Below are 16,290 nucleotides of genomic sequence, written 5' to 3' on the forward strand. Positions count from 1 at the left end.
TCACACGTGTTGACATTAGCAGCTTTAGCACATACTGTATGTGCGCAGGCTACATGACAACAATGTGAAACAGGTGGTTGTGCATCGATACGGGAATGATCAAATGTGCGTCTGCAGAGGTTTTGTCTGCACTTTGTGTGCTAACATGTTGCTTGGCTGACACCTTCCAGTCACAGCATGTGTCTCCAAGGAACCGTGGGAGTGAAAAATGGGACAAAACGCTCATATAACTCGGCTCTGTTGCGTTATCAGGCACTAGGTTTCTCTCTCACACAGCTTTCTGCATTTGTGATGCAATGCTCACATTGAGCATCAGTGTGCCTCGGTAGTTGCAGCACAGTCGGCTGCAACTAAAAGGGATGTGCCGAGTGATCGACCACTGATTAGTATCGGATGATTTTCGTGGAAAAGTATGCGATCGCTATTGCCGATTAATGCCTTTTAATGCCTACCACAAACGCTGATTCCCCTAGTTGACGCAGTATTTATTTGTATATATATACACTACCGTTCATACGTTTGGGGTCACATTGAAATGTCCTTATTTTTGAAGGAAAAGCACTGTACTTTTCAATGAAGATAACTTTAAACTAGTCTTAACTTTAAAGAAATACACTCTATACATTGCTAATGTGGTAAATGACTATTCTAGCTGCAAATGTCTGGTTTTTGGTGCAATATCTACATAGGTGTATAGAGGCCCATTTCCAGCAACTATCACTCCAGTGTTCTAATGGTACAATGTGTTTGCTCATTGGCTCAGAAGGCTAATTGATGATTAGAAAACCCTTGTGCAATCATGTTCACACATCTGAAAACAGTTTAGCTCGTTACAGAAGCTACAAAACTGACCTTCCTTTGAGCAGATTGAGTTTCTGGAGCATCACATTTGTGGGGTCAATTAAACGCTCAAAATGGCCAGAAAAAGAGAACTTTCATCTGAAACTCGACAGCCTATTCTTGTTCTTAGAAATGAAGGCTATTCCACAAAATTGTTTGGGTGACCCCAAACTTTTGAACGGTAGTGTATGTATGTATGTGTATATATATATATATATATATATATATATATATATATATATATATATATATATATGTGTATATATATATATATATATATATATATATATATATATATATATATATATATATATATATATATATATATATATATATATATATATATATATATATATATATATATACATATATATATATATATATATATATATATATATATATATATACATATACATATATATATATATATATATATATATATATATATATATATATATATATATGTATATGTATATATATATATATATATATATATATATATATATATATATGTATATATATATATATATATATATATATATATATATATATATATATATATATATATATATATATATATATATATATATATATATATATATATATATATATATATATATATATGACACACACAAACCCCAAAACCAGTGAAGTTGGCATGTTGTGTACATCGTAAATAAAAACAGAACGCAATGATTTGCAAATCCTTTTCAACCTATATTCAATTGAATAGACTGCAAAGACAAGATACTTAACGTTCGAACTGGAAAACTTTATATTTTGCAAATATTAGCTAATTTGGAATTTGATGCCTGCAACATATTTAAAAAAAGGATTTGCAAATCACTGTATTCTGGTTTTATTTACGAATTACACAACGTGCCAACCTCACTGGTTTCGGGTTTTATGTGTGTGTGTGTGTGTGTGTGTGTGTGTGTGTGTGTGTGTGTGTGTGTATATATATACACTACCGTTCAAAAGTTTGGGGTCACATTGAAATGTCCTTATTTTTGAAGGAAAAGCACTGTACTTTTCAATGAAGATAACTTTAAACTAGTCTTAACTTTAAAGAAATACACTCTATACATTGCTAATGTGGTAAATGACTATTCTAGCTGCAAATGTCTGGTTTTTGGTGCAATATCTACATAGGTGTATAGAGGCCCATTTCCAGCAACTATCACTCCAGTGTTCTAATGGTACAATGTGTTTGCTCATTGGCTCGGAAGGCTAGTTGATGATTAGAAAACCCTTGTGCAATCATGTTCACACATCTGAAAACAGTTTAGCTCGTTACAGAAGCTACAAACCTGACCTTCCTTTGAGCAGATTGAGTTTCTGGAGCATCACATTTGTGGGGTCAATTAAACGCTCAAAATGGCCAGAAAAAGAGAACTTTCATCTGAAATTTGACAGTCTATTCTTGTTCTTAGAAATGAAGGCTATTCCACAAAATTGTTTGGGTGACCCCAAACTTTTGAACGGTAGTGTATATATATTAGGGGTGTAACGGTACGTGTATTTGTATTGAACCGTTTCGGTACGGGGCTTTCGGTTCGGTTCGGATGTGTACCGAACGAGTTTCCACACGAACATATTAAGTAGCCGCCTCCGCTTCCTTCTGCCTCTGTTTTTGTCAGTACTCTACACAGCACCCAGCATTGTCCCACCCACACAACCATCTGATTGGTTACAAACAGAGACCGCTCAGCCAATCAGCAGTGCGTATTCAGAGCGGTAACAGCCAATCAGCAGTGCGTATTCAGAGCGCATGTAGTCCGTGCTTAACAGGTAAGCATCAGGCAGCGGATTCTCCCCAAATGATAATAAACACCTCCCAGTCAACTACTAGTAACATCACTATGAGCCCGTTGACCTTCTAGAAATATAAAAGGCAGCTCAGCTCGCTCGCAGTCCTGGCTTGAGGTGAAGGCTAATTCGCTTTTAGCGTAACGTTAGCTCATTTTGCGGTGTGTGTGTGTGTGTGTGTGCGTGTTACGGACAGCAAAGCCCTATCTGTCTGTTATTTCACTTTACCTTTTTCTGTGTTGATTGAGCTGTGTTGAAGAAGCAAAAAAGGACATTATGTTAAATGAAGAGTTTCTGTCTCTGATAGTTGATATAATAATGTAACTGCATCATAAAGCCTACATGAACTCCACGGTGTTCAGGGATGAATAGTCTCTCCTATTGCTATTGTACCATTTTTTCAGCTATAGTTACATTAATCATTAGTAATAATAATATAACATTTACATAATAAAAATCAACTACAGGCTTCCCAAATACTGTAATAAATTAAGCATGATGAGTTGACTTGAAACTGTTTAATGTTGCACTTTTTATAAGTAGAAGAAAAGTTGTCATTTTATTTAATCTGAGCAACAACTTGAGGCAGTTTAATGTTGATTAACGTGGGCAGAATTATTATAGTGGTCCCAATGTTAAAAGGATAAAGCCATTGTGTACAAATTTGTTAAATAAATAACCAAAAAATGTATATTTTGTTGTTTTCTTACTGTACCGAAAAGTAACCGAACCGTGACCTCTAAACCGAGGTACGTACCGAACCGAAAAGTTTGTGTACCGTTACACCCCTAATAAATATATATATATATATATATATATATATATATATATATATATATAGACTTAGACTTCCTTTTATTGTAATTTAAATTTGATCTTTACAGTACAGATAATAAATACATTTTGTTGCATTAACACGTTGTAGTGCAGGATAAAAGAGCAATAATGTGCAGATAAAAATAAATAGATTACTGTACAGATAAATATATTGCCCTTTTGCATATGCATCCACGTTTATGGATGTATGTTGTATTGTCTTTACATTCCAGCGAGTTAATCTGTTTTTTGGGGGCAATTGAGGGGATTATTATGATGCGTTCAAGAGTCTTATGGCCTTAAGGCCTTAGGGAAGAAGCTGTTACAGAACCTGGAGGTTCTGCTACGGAGGCTGCGGAACCTCTTTCTAGAGTCCAGCAGTGAAAACAGTCCTTGGTGGGGGTGGGTGGGGTCTCTACAGATTTTCTGAGCCCTGGTCAGGCAGCGGCTTTTTGCGATTTCCTGGACAGGAGGGAGAGGAGTCCTGATGATCTTTTCCGCCGTCCTCACCACTCTCTGCAGAGACTTCCAGTCTGAAGCACTGAATATAAACAGTATGTATATCTTGGGCCCATCTCTTCATTGATTAATTACTCAGAGGTTGGATAAAGCCCTTAGTTCCTCCCTAAATCTCCATCCAAAGTCCATAAAAGTATTGATGTGTGTGTCATATAAGAACAATCAGGACAACTCCATCTAACATGTTTGAACTCCCACAAAAACAAAAATACTGCATTGTAAAAAGAAGAATGGGTTTTGTTGGTGCTGTCTTTTTTTGTTGCCATCACGGCATTCTCGCATGTTCGTCCGTGTTGATGAGCTCATATTGCCCATCCAATTTGAAGCTGAAATATTACCACAAAGGGACATTTGGCTTTGTAATCCTATTTTTTTCCCCCTGCTAATTGTTGTTACTTCGCGGAACTTCTCACTAGCGAGTCACGAGGCTCTCTCTCCTGTGTGTGTAAAGTTGGCGGTCTACGGCCATTGAATACAAGATTGTCAATCACTGAAAAGAGGGCTCACTGGGTTCATTTAATTCTACTGTTAAATACCTTGTTTTCTGGACCATAGGGCGCACCGGATTATAAACCGCATTGCCGAAGAATGGTCTATTTTTGATCTTTTTTCATATATTCAGCGCACCGGATTATAGGGCGCATTAAAGGAGTCATATTCTTTATTTTTATTTGTAATTGTGGTCTACATAACATGTGATGGTGTTTCTTTGGTCAAAATCTTACATAGATTATGTTTTACGGACCATCTTCAAGCCGCTTTCTGACAGTCGCTTCCGGATGCGCCGTTTTGTGGGCGGTCTTATTTACGTGGCTCACCTTCGACAGAGTATTCTCCCCGTCATCTTTGTTGTAGCGGTGTAGCGTGCAAGGACGGGAGTGGAAGAAGTGTCAAAAGATTGAGCTAACTGTTTTAATGACATTCAGACTTTAATTTGAATGTCAAATTAATCATGTAATCAATAACAGAGCAGCATCTCCTCATCCGGAAACAACAACACCGGAAATGTGTCCCGTGAAAAACCGTCCGACCGGATCTCTAATAACTAAAGTTCCTTGGGTGAATAATGTAAACTCACTACACCGGTTTGTTTTAGCGCTTTCATGGCGAGTTTACTGACAGATATAAGTCAGAACTTTACACTACTTTATATTAGAAATGGCAACAGAGGAGGATGAATGTCCCATAACAAGAAGATAGAGAAAAAGAAGAAGCTTATCAACTACGGCGTCGGCACGTGCAATTTTTCAGGATTTATGCAGATCCCAAATACAGATCAGCAGGTACCAGAAGGCAAGAAAAGTTACTTTTGCATAATATTTCAAAACAAAACGCCAGATATGTCTCACCTAATACACACACCATAATAATACTCGTATGTTTAATGCACCGACAATCCATCAAGCGGTGCGGCTTCCTAGCTTACCAAAGTCATACTAAAACATTTTGATGGATTTTTGAGCGCCGTGTGTAATGTTCTATATTTTCAATGGAACATTTAAAATGTTGGTGTTGTTTACTTGAGACCCATCATAGTGCAGGCTACACTTATCTCTTATGTTTGACTGCCATCGACTGGTCACACTTATCATTACACCAGGGGCGGCGTGGCGAAGTTGGTAGAGGGGCCGTGGCAGCAATCGGAGGGTTGCTGGTTACTGGGGTTCAATCCCCACCTTCTACCATCCTAGTCACGTCCGTTGTGTCCTTGGGCAAGACACTTCACCCTTGCTCCTGATGGGTGCTGGTTAGCGCCTTGCATGGCAGCTCCCGCCATCAGTGTGTGAATGTGTGTGTGAATGTGGAAATAGTGTCAAAGCGCTTTGAGTACCTTGAAGGTAGAAAAGCGCTATACAAGTATAACCCAATTATCATTATTTACCATGTACCAAATAAAATAGCTTTATTTAGCCAAACATATTCCTTACACTAGGTGCACCGGGTCATAAGGCGCACTGTCGAGTTTTGAGAAAAAAAAAAAGATTTTAAGTGCGCCTTATAGTCCGGAAAATACGGTAAACACGTTCAGGTGCTGAGAGCGATGCACAGAGTGAGACCCCGTTTGAGGCGAGAGACGAAGAAATGCGAGGCTCTATACAATTCTGATTAGCGAACACGTCTGTCACTCAAACGCCGGTGACGGTCAAGAAAAAACACAAAAAACTTCAGCCTCTTGCGTTTACGTATACTGCACTAATTAAAACCCTCGATCAGAATCAGACCAGAATCCGATTTATCGGCCAAGCATGTTTATGTCAATTTATTGTTGATTAATCATGCAGCGCCATGAAATAATTTAATAATAATGTACAGCATTCACCTTGGAGAGTGGACTTTTACAGCATCTCCTTCCAGGTGCTTCTCTGTCAAACACACAATCAGCAGCTTCTCCATATTTTCATGGATAAATGTCCACCATTTAGCTCTTATTTTAACATCCTTGGCTAGCGTTAGACTCGTTTGGCTTCAGTATGGTGCAGACTAGCAGTGCTCCGCTTCTCTAGGTGCTTCGGCATCTGGACTACACAGTCAGTCATGTTTTTGAATGATTTATTTCTTTAATTCACACTCACTTTCTTCCTTCCCCATGGCTGGAAAACTAAGTTATCTCCATCCCTAGCTAAAAGCTAATGCTAGCGAGTAAAGACCGGGTGCAGTTAAAGTTAACTGCACCACACTAGGTGTGGTGAGATTACCGTCTGCATTTGACCCATCACCCTCACCCCCTGGGAGGTGAGGGGAGCAGTGAGCAGTAGCGGTGGCCACACCCGGGAATCATTTTGGTGATTTAACCCCCAATACCAACCCTTGATGCTGAGTGCCAAGTAGGGAGGTAATGGGTCCCATTTTAATAGTCTTTGGTATGACTCTGCCGGGGTTTGAACTCAGGACCTACCGATTTCAGGGCGGACACTCTAACCACTACCATGCCAACCAGTGGCGAGGAGGCTAATTACTCACATTTTACTCACAACTTAAAGCATAACAATTAGCGGAGGAACAGCTTGTGTCTCAAAATATCAAAAGCTAAGGTACCGTATTTTTCGGAGTATAAGTCGCTCCGGAGTATAAGTCGCACCGGCCGAAAATGCATAATAAAGAAGGAAAAAAACATATATAAGTCGCACTGGAGTATAAGTCGCATTTTTTTGGGAAATGTATTTGATAAAACCCAACACCAAGAATAGACATTTGAAAGGCAATTTAAAATAAATAAAGAATAGTGAACAACAGGCTGAATAAGTGTACGTTATATGACGCATAAATAACCAACTGAGAACGTGCCTGGTATGTTAACGTAACATATTATGGTAAGAGTCATCCAAATAACTATAACATATAGAACATGCTATACGTTTACCAAACAATCTGTCACTCCTAATCGCTAAATCCCATGAAATCTTATACGTCTAGTCTCTTACGTGAATGAGCTAAATAATATTATTTGATATTTTACGGTAATGTGTTAATAATTTCACACATAAGTCGCTCCTGAGTATAAGTCGCACCCCCGGCCAAACTATGAAAAAAACGTTAAAAAAAAAAAAAGTTATTGTAAATTGAGGTACTACTGTACTTTTGTGTTTTTACGGACCAAATTGGTTGTTTGCAACCACAACACGGAATGCCGTATTGCATATGCAACTAAATATAACCAGTCTTTAGAGATTGCGTTCGTTTGTGCGGCCAGCAGTGTGTGGTTGTTTGTCCCTGCCAAGTCAGCGTGGCTGCTTCCTTAATTAATTGACCCACCTTCTCTTTTTCCACGCAGTCGACATTGCAGAGGAGCTTGGACGGCATGCAAAGTTGTGAAATTTCCTCAGACGGCACTGATGATCCTCTACTTCGCGGCCCGCGCACTCCTCGGCAGCCTCGAATAGTCGTGATCGGCGCTGGCTTGGCCGGCCTCGCCGCAACCAAGGTCCTGCTGAAGAGGGGCTTCACAGATGTCACAGTCCTAGAGGCCTTAGACCACATCGGTGGCAGAGTTCAGAGCGTTAAGCACGGTGAGAGAGAACAAAAAAGCAGTCAGTCCAGTTAATTGTGCCGGATAAAGTGATCCCATTGTTTTCCATGTTGGCATGATTTGCAAAGGTATACAACTCCTTTTGATTGTTGCTCTGATTTAGTGTGCCTTATAGTCCGAAAAACTACAAATGTCCTTAACCCGATTATGGGATAAAATCCGGGCTGATAGTTGCCTCTTTTTTTTTTTCCGACAAATTGGCGTTTGGCTGATGAGCTGCCAAGTCTGACCGATCTTTACTGCAGCCGTGTCCCTGGCTTTACACGCCGAAGATTGTACTCGCGTGAAAGATTCCTTCAAAATGGATGCAATTACATTTTCATATTCCTTGTTACACACATGCAAAACTTGCAGAAATTCTGGGAGGGTGCATGTCTTGCCGGAACACCGGCTCGGATTTGAGATACTAATCCTCCCCACCATGGCGAAAAATATTTTTATCCTCAAAATTCTACACACAATATCTCACAATGACAATGTGATTCTTTTTTGTAATTTTGCACACTTATTACTAAAATTTGAGCGAAAGCTGCATCGAACGCGTGTCCATCCGCAGGAAACAGCTTGTAAGATACCAATCCTCACCACTATGCCGGAAAATAAAAAGTTTATTCCAAGTAACATTATCACTGGAGTACTCAATCAATCAATGTTTATTTATATAGCCCTAAATCACAAGTGTCTCAAAGGGCTGTACAAGCCACAACGACATCCTCGGTACAGAGCCCACATACGGGCAAGGAAAACTCACCCCAGTGGGACGTCAATGTGAATGACTATGAGAAACCTTGGAGAGGACCGCATGTGTGGGTAACCCCCCCCCTCTAGGGGAGACCGAAAGCAATGGATGTCGAGTGGGTCTGACATAATATTGTGAAAGTCCAACACATCAGCGAAAGTCCAGTCCATGGTGGGGCCAGCAGGAACCATCCCGAGCGGAGACGGGTCAGCAGCGTAGAGATGTCCCCATCCGATGAACAGGCTAGCGGTCCACCCCGGAGCAGAGTAGAAAAGAAAAGAAAAGAAACGGCAGATCAACTGGTCTAAAAAGGGAGTCTATTTAAAGGCTAGAGTATACAAATGAGTTTTAAGATCAGACTTAAATGCTTCTACTGAGGTATTATCTCTAACTTTAGTACTAGAGGTAAAGGAATGGCTAAGCATGCTACACACACACACCGAGCAGGACGACACAAAAAGCTAACCGCTAAAGCTCCAATGTAAAGTAGGGGTGATCGATACAGATGTCGATACTATCGATACCTAGTATAGTATCAGTATATAAATAATACTAAAGCAATTGGATCTGTGATTTTGGAGCCGATAGTAGTTTTTTGTTGTTTAGTGTCTGTTTAGGAGTTACTTTATTTTGTAAAAAAAAATATAAAATGTATGTAGCATTCAATAATTTTCATTGCATTTCAGAGGTTTAATGGCAGTTTAACTCATTTACGCTCATCAAAGCTTTGACAATTGTTCCTCATGGTTTATCGGTACTATCTGGTATCAATATTTATTTTGTTTTTTCAATCGGCAAAAATGAGATTCAATTGGTTTTCATGGAAAAAGCATAGTAATATATCAGTTGGTTAAAAAAATAGCGTCATTGGGGCCGAAAAAGTTCCTAAGAGAAAGTCTTTATACTTGTATTATATTCAACAATGTTCGAACCAAAGACACTGCAATTAAAAAAACAAAAACAAAAAAAACCCTTCAGACTGCTAACCTTTAAATTGAACCATCATATCACATGTGGAACACATGTAACGCCCGTTATTGGGCCCGAGGCTTGCACAAGGGTTGAATGAGGTATCAATAGTATCGCTATCTGGATCGATCACCCTTACTTTACATTAAAGCAGTGTTTCTTAACCATAGGGCCAGGGCCCATTGTTGGGCCGCGAGCACCCCCTAGAGCAGACCTGGGCAAATGAAGGCCCGGGGGCCGCATGCGGCCCGTTAAGCTTTTCAATCTGGCCCGCCGGACATACCCAAATAATTTTTTTAAATCTTTAAGATGGTAACTGTAGCTGCCATTACGATGTACAATGATGTTTTCTAATGACCGTAAGTCTTTAACTATACAAAGTATTTCAATGGTTGAAATCTGCGCTTTTGCATGATATACTCGTTACTATGGTAATCTAAGTCGCAGCAGCTCAGACGAGGCACCAAGCAGTGTGGGTGGGGAGCGTTTCCACAGAACGAGCCTGAAAATGTGGGTGTCAGGGACAGACGCAGAAGGAGATTTTTACAACAACATTCTAAAGCTTAGTAATATATCAGATTGTAGGTGGCTTTTTTTTATTACCCTTAGCGTTTATATTTCGCGGCGTTTGTTGCATTTTTGTTGTGTCTCGCTTGATTGTAAAATATGTCGATGGAGAGGGGGTGTGACGTTAATAAGTTGTCAATATTCAGTGTTTTATCATTCATAGTTAATATTGTAAATCCCACATTGTTTATTTTCATGTACAATATGGGAATTTCATTCAGTAAAATTTTTTTTAATTCCATTCCGTTTTTTTAAGGCGGTCTGTCATAACGTTTTTAGCATTCAATCAGACATTATTGTGAGGTTTTGTATTAGTGTTCCTTAAAAAAAAATAGACATACCGGCCCCCAGACTCATTTTTTTCTCTAAACTTGGCCCCCCGAGTCAAAATAATTGCCCAGGCCTGCCCTAGAGGGTCACCAAAAAATATCTGTTTCTCTGGTACTCAGTTGTAGTACATTTTTCCACCACTTGTGGCAGTACAGACAATATCAAACAGAAGAAGTCTGGCGCTAAAGTCATAGAGAAGTTTCTTAAGCGCAAAAATTATGACTAAGGTGGTGATTTTTTCTTAAATTTTATTGACAGTTTAGTTAAGAAACATATTCCTTATTCATTTTAGCACAAAATAATTGTATGTGAATCAAAAACGATTTCTAAATCAGTGTTAATATTTTTAATGGCCCATCTGTAGTGGAAAAGTTTGGTTCAGAGGTAAAAAATGTTAAGAACCCCTGCAATAAAGCTTTAGCGTTTTGCTTCTTGTGTCATCCTGCTGGATGTGTGTGTGTGTGTGTGTGTGTGTGTGTGTGTGCGTGCGTAACATGTTTAGCAATTGTTTTTCGTCCAGTGATATTGTTACGTGGAATAAACCTTTTATTATCCGGCATAGTGGTGAGGATTAATATCTTACGACCTGTTTCTGTTGCAGCTTGCTCTCAAATTTTAGTAATAAGTTTGCAAAATAAAATAAAAAAATTACATTGTCATTATTTGGTATTGTGTGTAGAATTTTGAGGACAAAAAGTGATGTATTACATGTTGGAATAAGGCTGTAACATCACAAAATGGAAAAAGAGAAGGTCTGCAGTGTTTCCCGTAAACTGCCAAGATACCTGTGGCGGTGGGGGCGTGGCTATGGGCGTGGTCACCATTACATCATCGAGTAATTTGCATAATTTACTACAATGATATGATTTTCTCTAAAAGCTAAAAAAATGTATACTTACTAATTAATAATAACAGTTTTGTTTTAAACGTCCATCCATCCATCCATCCATTTTACAATATAATTACAACACTTTATGTACATATTTATTTACAGATTTGAACAATAAGTTATTCACTGAAATATATTTATTAATTGTGGTTCTTACAAAAAATATATCTTATAAAACATAAAAGCTAAAATGTCTCAAAGCTCTGCCCCTTTAATTAGTGCATACTAAATAATTTAACTTTAGCCTACTACTACAACCATATTATTTACCAGCAACATAAAGTGAAACAGAGGCAGAGGTGTCCTGCCACAGTCAGTAACAAATAAACAGAAAACAGTAGTGGGGGTAGATAGACACAGAGCTTCATCAAACATCTGATCCACTGAACAAAGAGCTCCAAAAATCTTGAACTTTAGACTGCCATCAGTTTTACTCCCTACACTTAACCATGTGTTTCCTACTGCCTGCAGACTTTGCACCCTTTGTGTTTCTAATATAAATACATTTAATAAAGTCAAATACAAATAAGGCAACAAGAGAAGTATCCTACACTTCTCTTTTGTAAAGTAAATCTGAACAGCCGATATGGGCATCTACATCAACTATATGATTTGCCTGAGAAGCTGGAGAGGACAAAAAAAAAAAATATATATATATATTTTATTTGTATTTTTATTTATTTTTTATTTTATTTGTGGCGGACGTAATTCTTTCATGGCGGGCCACCACAAATAAATGAATGTGTAGGAAACACTGGTCTGTGAATACAGCTGCGGTAAAGATCGCCGATTAATTTAAAAAAAGGTGCCAATATTTGCCTTCTCTAAGTAAAAACAATGTTTTTTTTTCGTGTCTTCTAGGTGAAGCAGCTTTGGAGCTAGGAGCCACCTGGATCCACGGAGCCAATGGGAACCCGGTGTACCACCTGGCGGCGGACAACGGGCTGCTGGAGCGCACAGATGGGGAGGCGAGCGTGGGGCGGCTCAGCCAGTACAGCAAGAACGGCGTTGCCTTCTACCAGACCAACGTGGGGAAGAGGGTCCCCAAGCATCTGGTGGAGGAGTTCAGCGACCTCTATAATGAGGTGAGAGGACACAAGTTACACATTTTCCAGCAGGACCTCCATCGCTTCATGTTGCGCTGTTTCACTTACTTACGTAACCGGCCCTTTTTTTATTCATCTTTAAAAACGCTTTCTCCACCGCCTAATTTCAAATCAGATGGTTGGAAATATGGGTGAAATTAGAACTTCATGGCAGAAGACGACACCTTGTGCATTCCATTTTGACACAGTGTGCTTAGGCAAATGTAAAAATAAATTAACCTCTATGACTAGTTACCGGTATTAAAGATAAACTACAGTAAAATTCCCAAGGAATTAAATTAAAATGATCGTAAAACCGTGATTTCTAAACACACTTTGATAAACTCACGAACCCTTTCTGCCGGAGAAGCAAGCTACAGTCGTGGTCAAAAGTTTACATACACTTGTAAAGAACATAATGTCATGGCTGTCTTGAGTTTCAAATAATTTCCACAACTCTTATTTTTTTGTGATAGAGTGATTGGAGCACATACTTGTCGGTCACCAAAAAGTTTGGTTCTTTTATGAATTTATAATGGGTCTACTGAAAATGTGACCAAATCTGCTGGGTCAAAAGTATACATACAGCAATGTTAATATTTGGTTACATGTCCCTTGGCAAGTTTCACCGCAATTATGTCGATCAGTACCGGACGATTTTGGTGAAAAAGGATGTGGTCGCCATTTAATGCTGATCACAAACGCTGATCTCCTCTGTCTGACTCTGTATTTATTCTTAGTCCCCCGTCTGACAAGCGGCTAGCAGCCAATTGTGTGTTAGTCAAGGTAATAATTAGAGATGTCCGTCAATGGCTTTTTTGCCGATATCCGATATTCCGATGTTGTCCAACTCTTAATTACCGATTCCGATACCAACCGATTCCAATATATACAGTCGTGGAATTAACACATTATTATGCCTAATTTTGTTGTGATGCCCCGCTGGATGCATTAAACAATGTAACAAGGTTTTCCAAAATAAATCAACTCAAGTTTTGGAAAAAAATGCCAACATGGCACTGCCATATTTATTATTGAAGTCACAAAGTGCATTATTTTTTTTAACATGTCTCAAAACAGCAACTTGGAATTTGGGACATGCTCTCCCTGAGAGAGCATGAGGAGGTTGAGGTGGGCGGGGTTGGGGGTAGCGGGGGGTGTATATTGTAGCGTCCCGGAAGAGTTAGTGCTGCAAGGGGTTCTGGGTATTTGTTCTGTTGTGTTTATGTTGTGTTACGGTGCGGATGTTTTCCCGAAATGTGTTTGTCATTCTTGTTTGGTGTGGGTTCACAGTGTGGCGCATATTTGTAACAGTGTTAAAATTGTTTATACGGTCACCCTCACTGTGACTTGTATGGCTGTTGACCAAGTATGCGTTGCATTCACGTGTGTGTGTGTGTGTGTGTGTGTGTGTGTGTGTGTGTGTGTGTGTGTGTGTGTGTGTGTGTGTGTGTGTGTGTGTGTGTGTGTGTGTGTGTGTGTGTGTGTGTGTGTGTGTGTGTGTGTGTGTGTGTGTGTGTGTGTGTGTGTGAAAAGCCATAGATATTATGTGATTGGGCCAGCACGCAAAGGCAGTGCCTTTAAGGTTTATTGGCGCTCTGTACTTCTCCCTACGTCCGTGTACACAGCGGTGTTTTTAAAAAGTCATACATTTTACTTTTTGAAACCGATACCGATCATTTTGAAACCGATAATTTCCGATATTACATTTTAAAGCATTTATCAGCCGATAATATCGGCAGTCCGATATTATCGGACATCTCTAGTAATAATCACCGCCATTGCATTTCTTAGTATTTTAACGGGGGACGACGCTAAACATGTTACACACCGAGAACAGGCCAAGAGCAGCTAACAGCTAAGCTAACCGCTAAATTAACTTTAAACAACACCAAGAAACAAGTTTCTGAATAAACATGTAGGATAAAGGCGAATCGATCCATAAATTGGTTGCGTTGATAGCAAGGGTAGTATCAGTATATGATTAAAGCAATATTTAAAACATTTTCAAAACTGTGTTGTTTTTCTTAATGTTAACAAACTCAGGGAATAATTTCCTGGACACAAATGAGGAGTGTATTGTAGTTTTTACTTTGCTTTGATCAAATAGTTGTTGGCGATAAAATATAATAAGGAAGTAGTTGAAATATTGTCAATAACACTCACCATAAATATACATGTGATCGATGTTGGTATCGGCCGGTCTCGCTGATGGATGATCGGAATCGTCAGAATAAAACCCCAACGGAGCATCCATAATAAAAATACATCATTATTTCATGAGCAATACTATGAGTGTTTTATTCTGCTTCTGATACGTTTTGGAAAAAAACGGATCCAGATACAATGTTTTTGTACACAATGACCAACAATGATACCATAGCCTTCTCCCTGCTCCAAACACTTCATTCATTTCAACAAGGGCACATTTGGCCATTTGAAGAGACAAGATTTCAGTGACAACGAGAGCATGATGGTGTGTGTGCATGATTAGTGGGCTTTCATGGTGTCACATCTGGTAAAGCAGTTGGAGATGCACGCACACGCAGGCTTGTTTTCTTTTTTTTTTTTAGGCTCTAGGGGGACTTTAAAAAAAAAATCTAAACACCAAAACAACTCGTCAAGACATGAACATCGAACTTGTGTGGGGAAACGACTGAACTTGGTGGATTCCTCCACTTGGGCGTGTAAGGAACAGCAGCCTGGCAGTTAAAACAAAAATATGTTGACTAAAATCAGGCATTGATTTGAGCACAGCAGCATTTTTTTTTTGTCTTTGGCGGACTTTTTAAATTCTAGCCAAAAGGATTTGTTTTAGTGGCGTTGGTGCATGTGCATGCTATTGATTATTTTAGTAATCGAGTAATATATCGATTAGTTTGTTCAATTAATCGAGTAATCGGATAAAACACACTTTGTATTCTCAATGCATATTTTGAGGGAAAATAATAATAATAATAATAATAGATTTTATATTGCGCTTTTCTATTGTTAGATACTCAAAGCGCCCACAGAGAAGTGGGAACCCATCATTCATTCACACCTGGTGGTGGTAAACTACATTTGTAGCCACAGCTGCCCTGGGGTAGACTGACAGAAGCGAGGCTGCCAGTTTGCGCCTACGGCCCCTCCGACCACCACCTATCATTCATTCATTCACCAGTGTGAGCGGCACCGGGGGCAAGGGTGAAGTGTCCTGCCCAAGGACACCACGGCAGCGATTTTGGATGTCAAGAGGCGGGGAGCGAACCTGTAATCCTCAGGTTTATGGCACGGCCGCTCTACCCACAACGCCATACTGCCCCTAAATAAGCACATTTTCTGCTTGGCATAACCTTTGTTCTAATAAATGCACATCATCAACATTGAAATAGCACATTTAACATGTGCGCAAATAATACAAAACATTTATTTGTATTTAAATCAGGGGTGTCAAACTCATTTTAGATCGGGGGCCACATGAAGAAAAAATCTACTCCCAGGTGGGCCGGATTGGTAAAATCACAGCAAGATAACTTAAAAATAAAGACAACTTCAGATTGTTTCCTCTGTTTAAAAATAGAACAAGCACATTCTGAAAATGTACAAATTATAATGTTGTTGTTTTTTTTTTTTTTACACTTACATGTTTCGGTTAATAGTATTATACCTTTATTTGTCGTTATTTATACGTTCTGAATAAATTATATGATAATGTTCA

At 39.0% G+C, this 16,290-nt stretch overlaps 1 protein-coding gene and 1 long non-coding RNA gene across 3 annotated transcripts in view; one reads left to right on the forward strand and one right to left on the reverse strand.

Annotated features, from left to right (window-relative positions):
* smox (spermine oxidase) overlaps nucleotides 1–16,290 on the forward strand; it is a 66,096-nt gene that overhangs the window by 14,750 nt on the left and 35,056 nt on the right. For both annotated transcript variants that reach the window (XM_062027092.1, XM_062027093.1), the window contains exons 2-3: nucleotides 7,757–7,991; nucleotides 12,367–12,590. In XM_062027092.1, the coding sequence (XP_061883076.1) occupies nucleotides 7,784–7,991; nucleotides 12,367–12,590 (432 nt within the window). In that variant the 5' untranslated portion in view covers nucleotides 7,757–7,783. The remainder of the gene's footprint in view (nucleotides 1–7,756; nucleotides 7,992–12,366; nucleotides 12,591–16,290) is intronic.
* LOC133634094 (uncharacterized) overlaps nucleotides 12,245–16,290 on the reverse strand; it is a 20,268-nt gene continuing 16,222 nt past the window's right edge. The window contains exons 2-3 of the long non-coding RNA XR_009821875.1: nucleotides 12,660–12,711; nucleotides 12,245–12,580 (exon numbers count right to left, since the gene is read on the reverse strand). This is a non-coding gene — a long non-coding RNA (uncharacterized LOC133634094). The remainder of the gene's footprint in view (nucleotides 12,581–12,659; nucleotides 12,712–16,290) is intronic.

Source organism: Entelurus aequoreus, linkage group LG18 (genome assembly GCF_033978785.1).
Source record: "Entelurus aequoreus isolate RoL-2023_Sb linkage group LG18, RoL_Eaeq_v1.1, whole genome shotgun sequence".
Taxonomy (NCBI): domain Eukaryota; kingdom Metazoa; phylum Chordata; class Actinopteri; order Syngnathiformes; family Syngnathidae; genus Entelurus; species Entelurus aequoreus.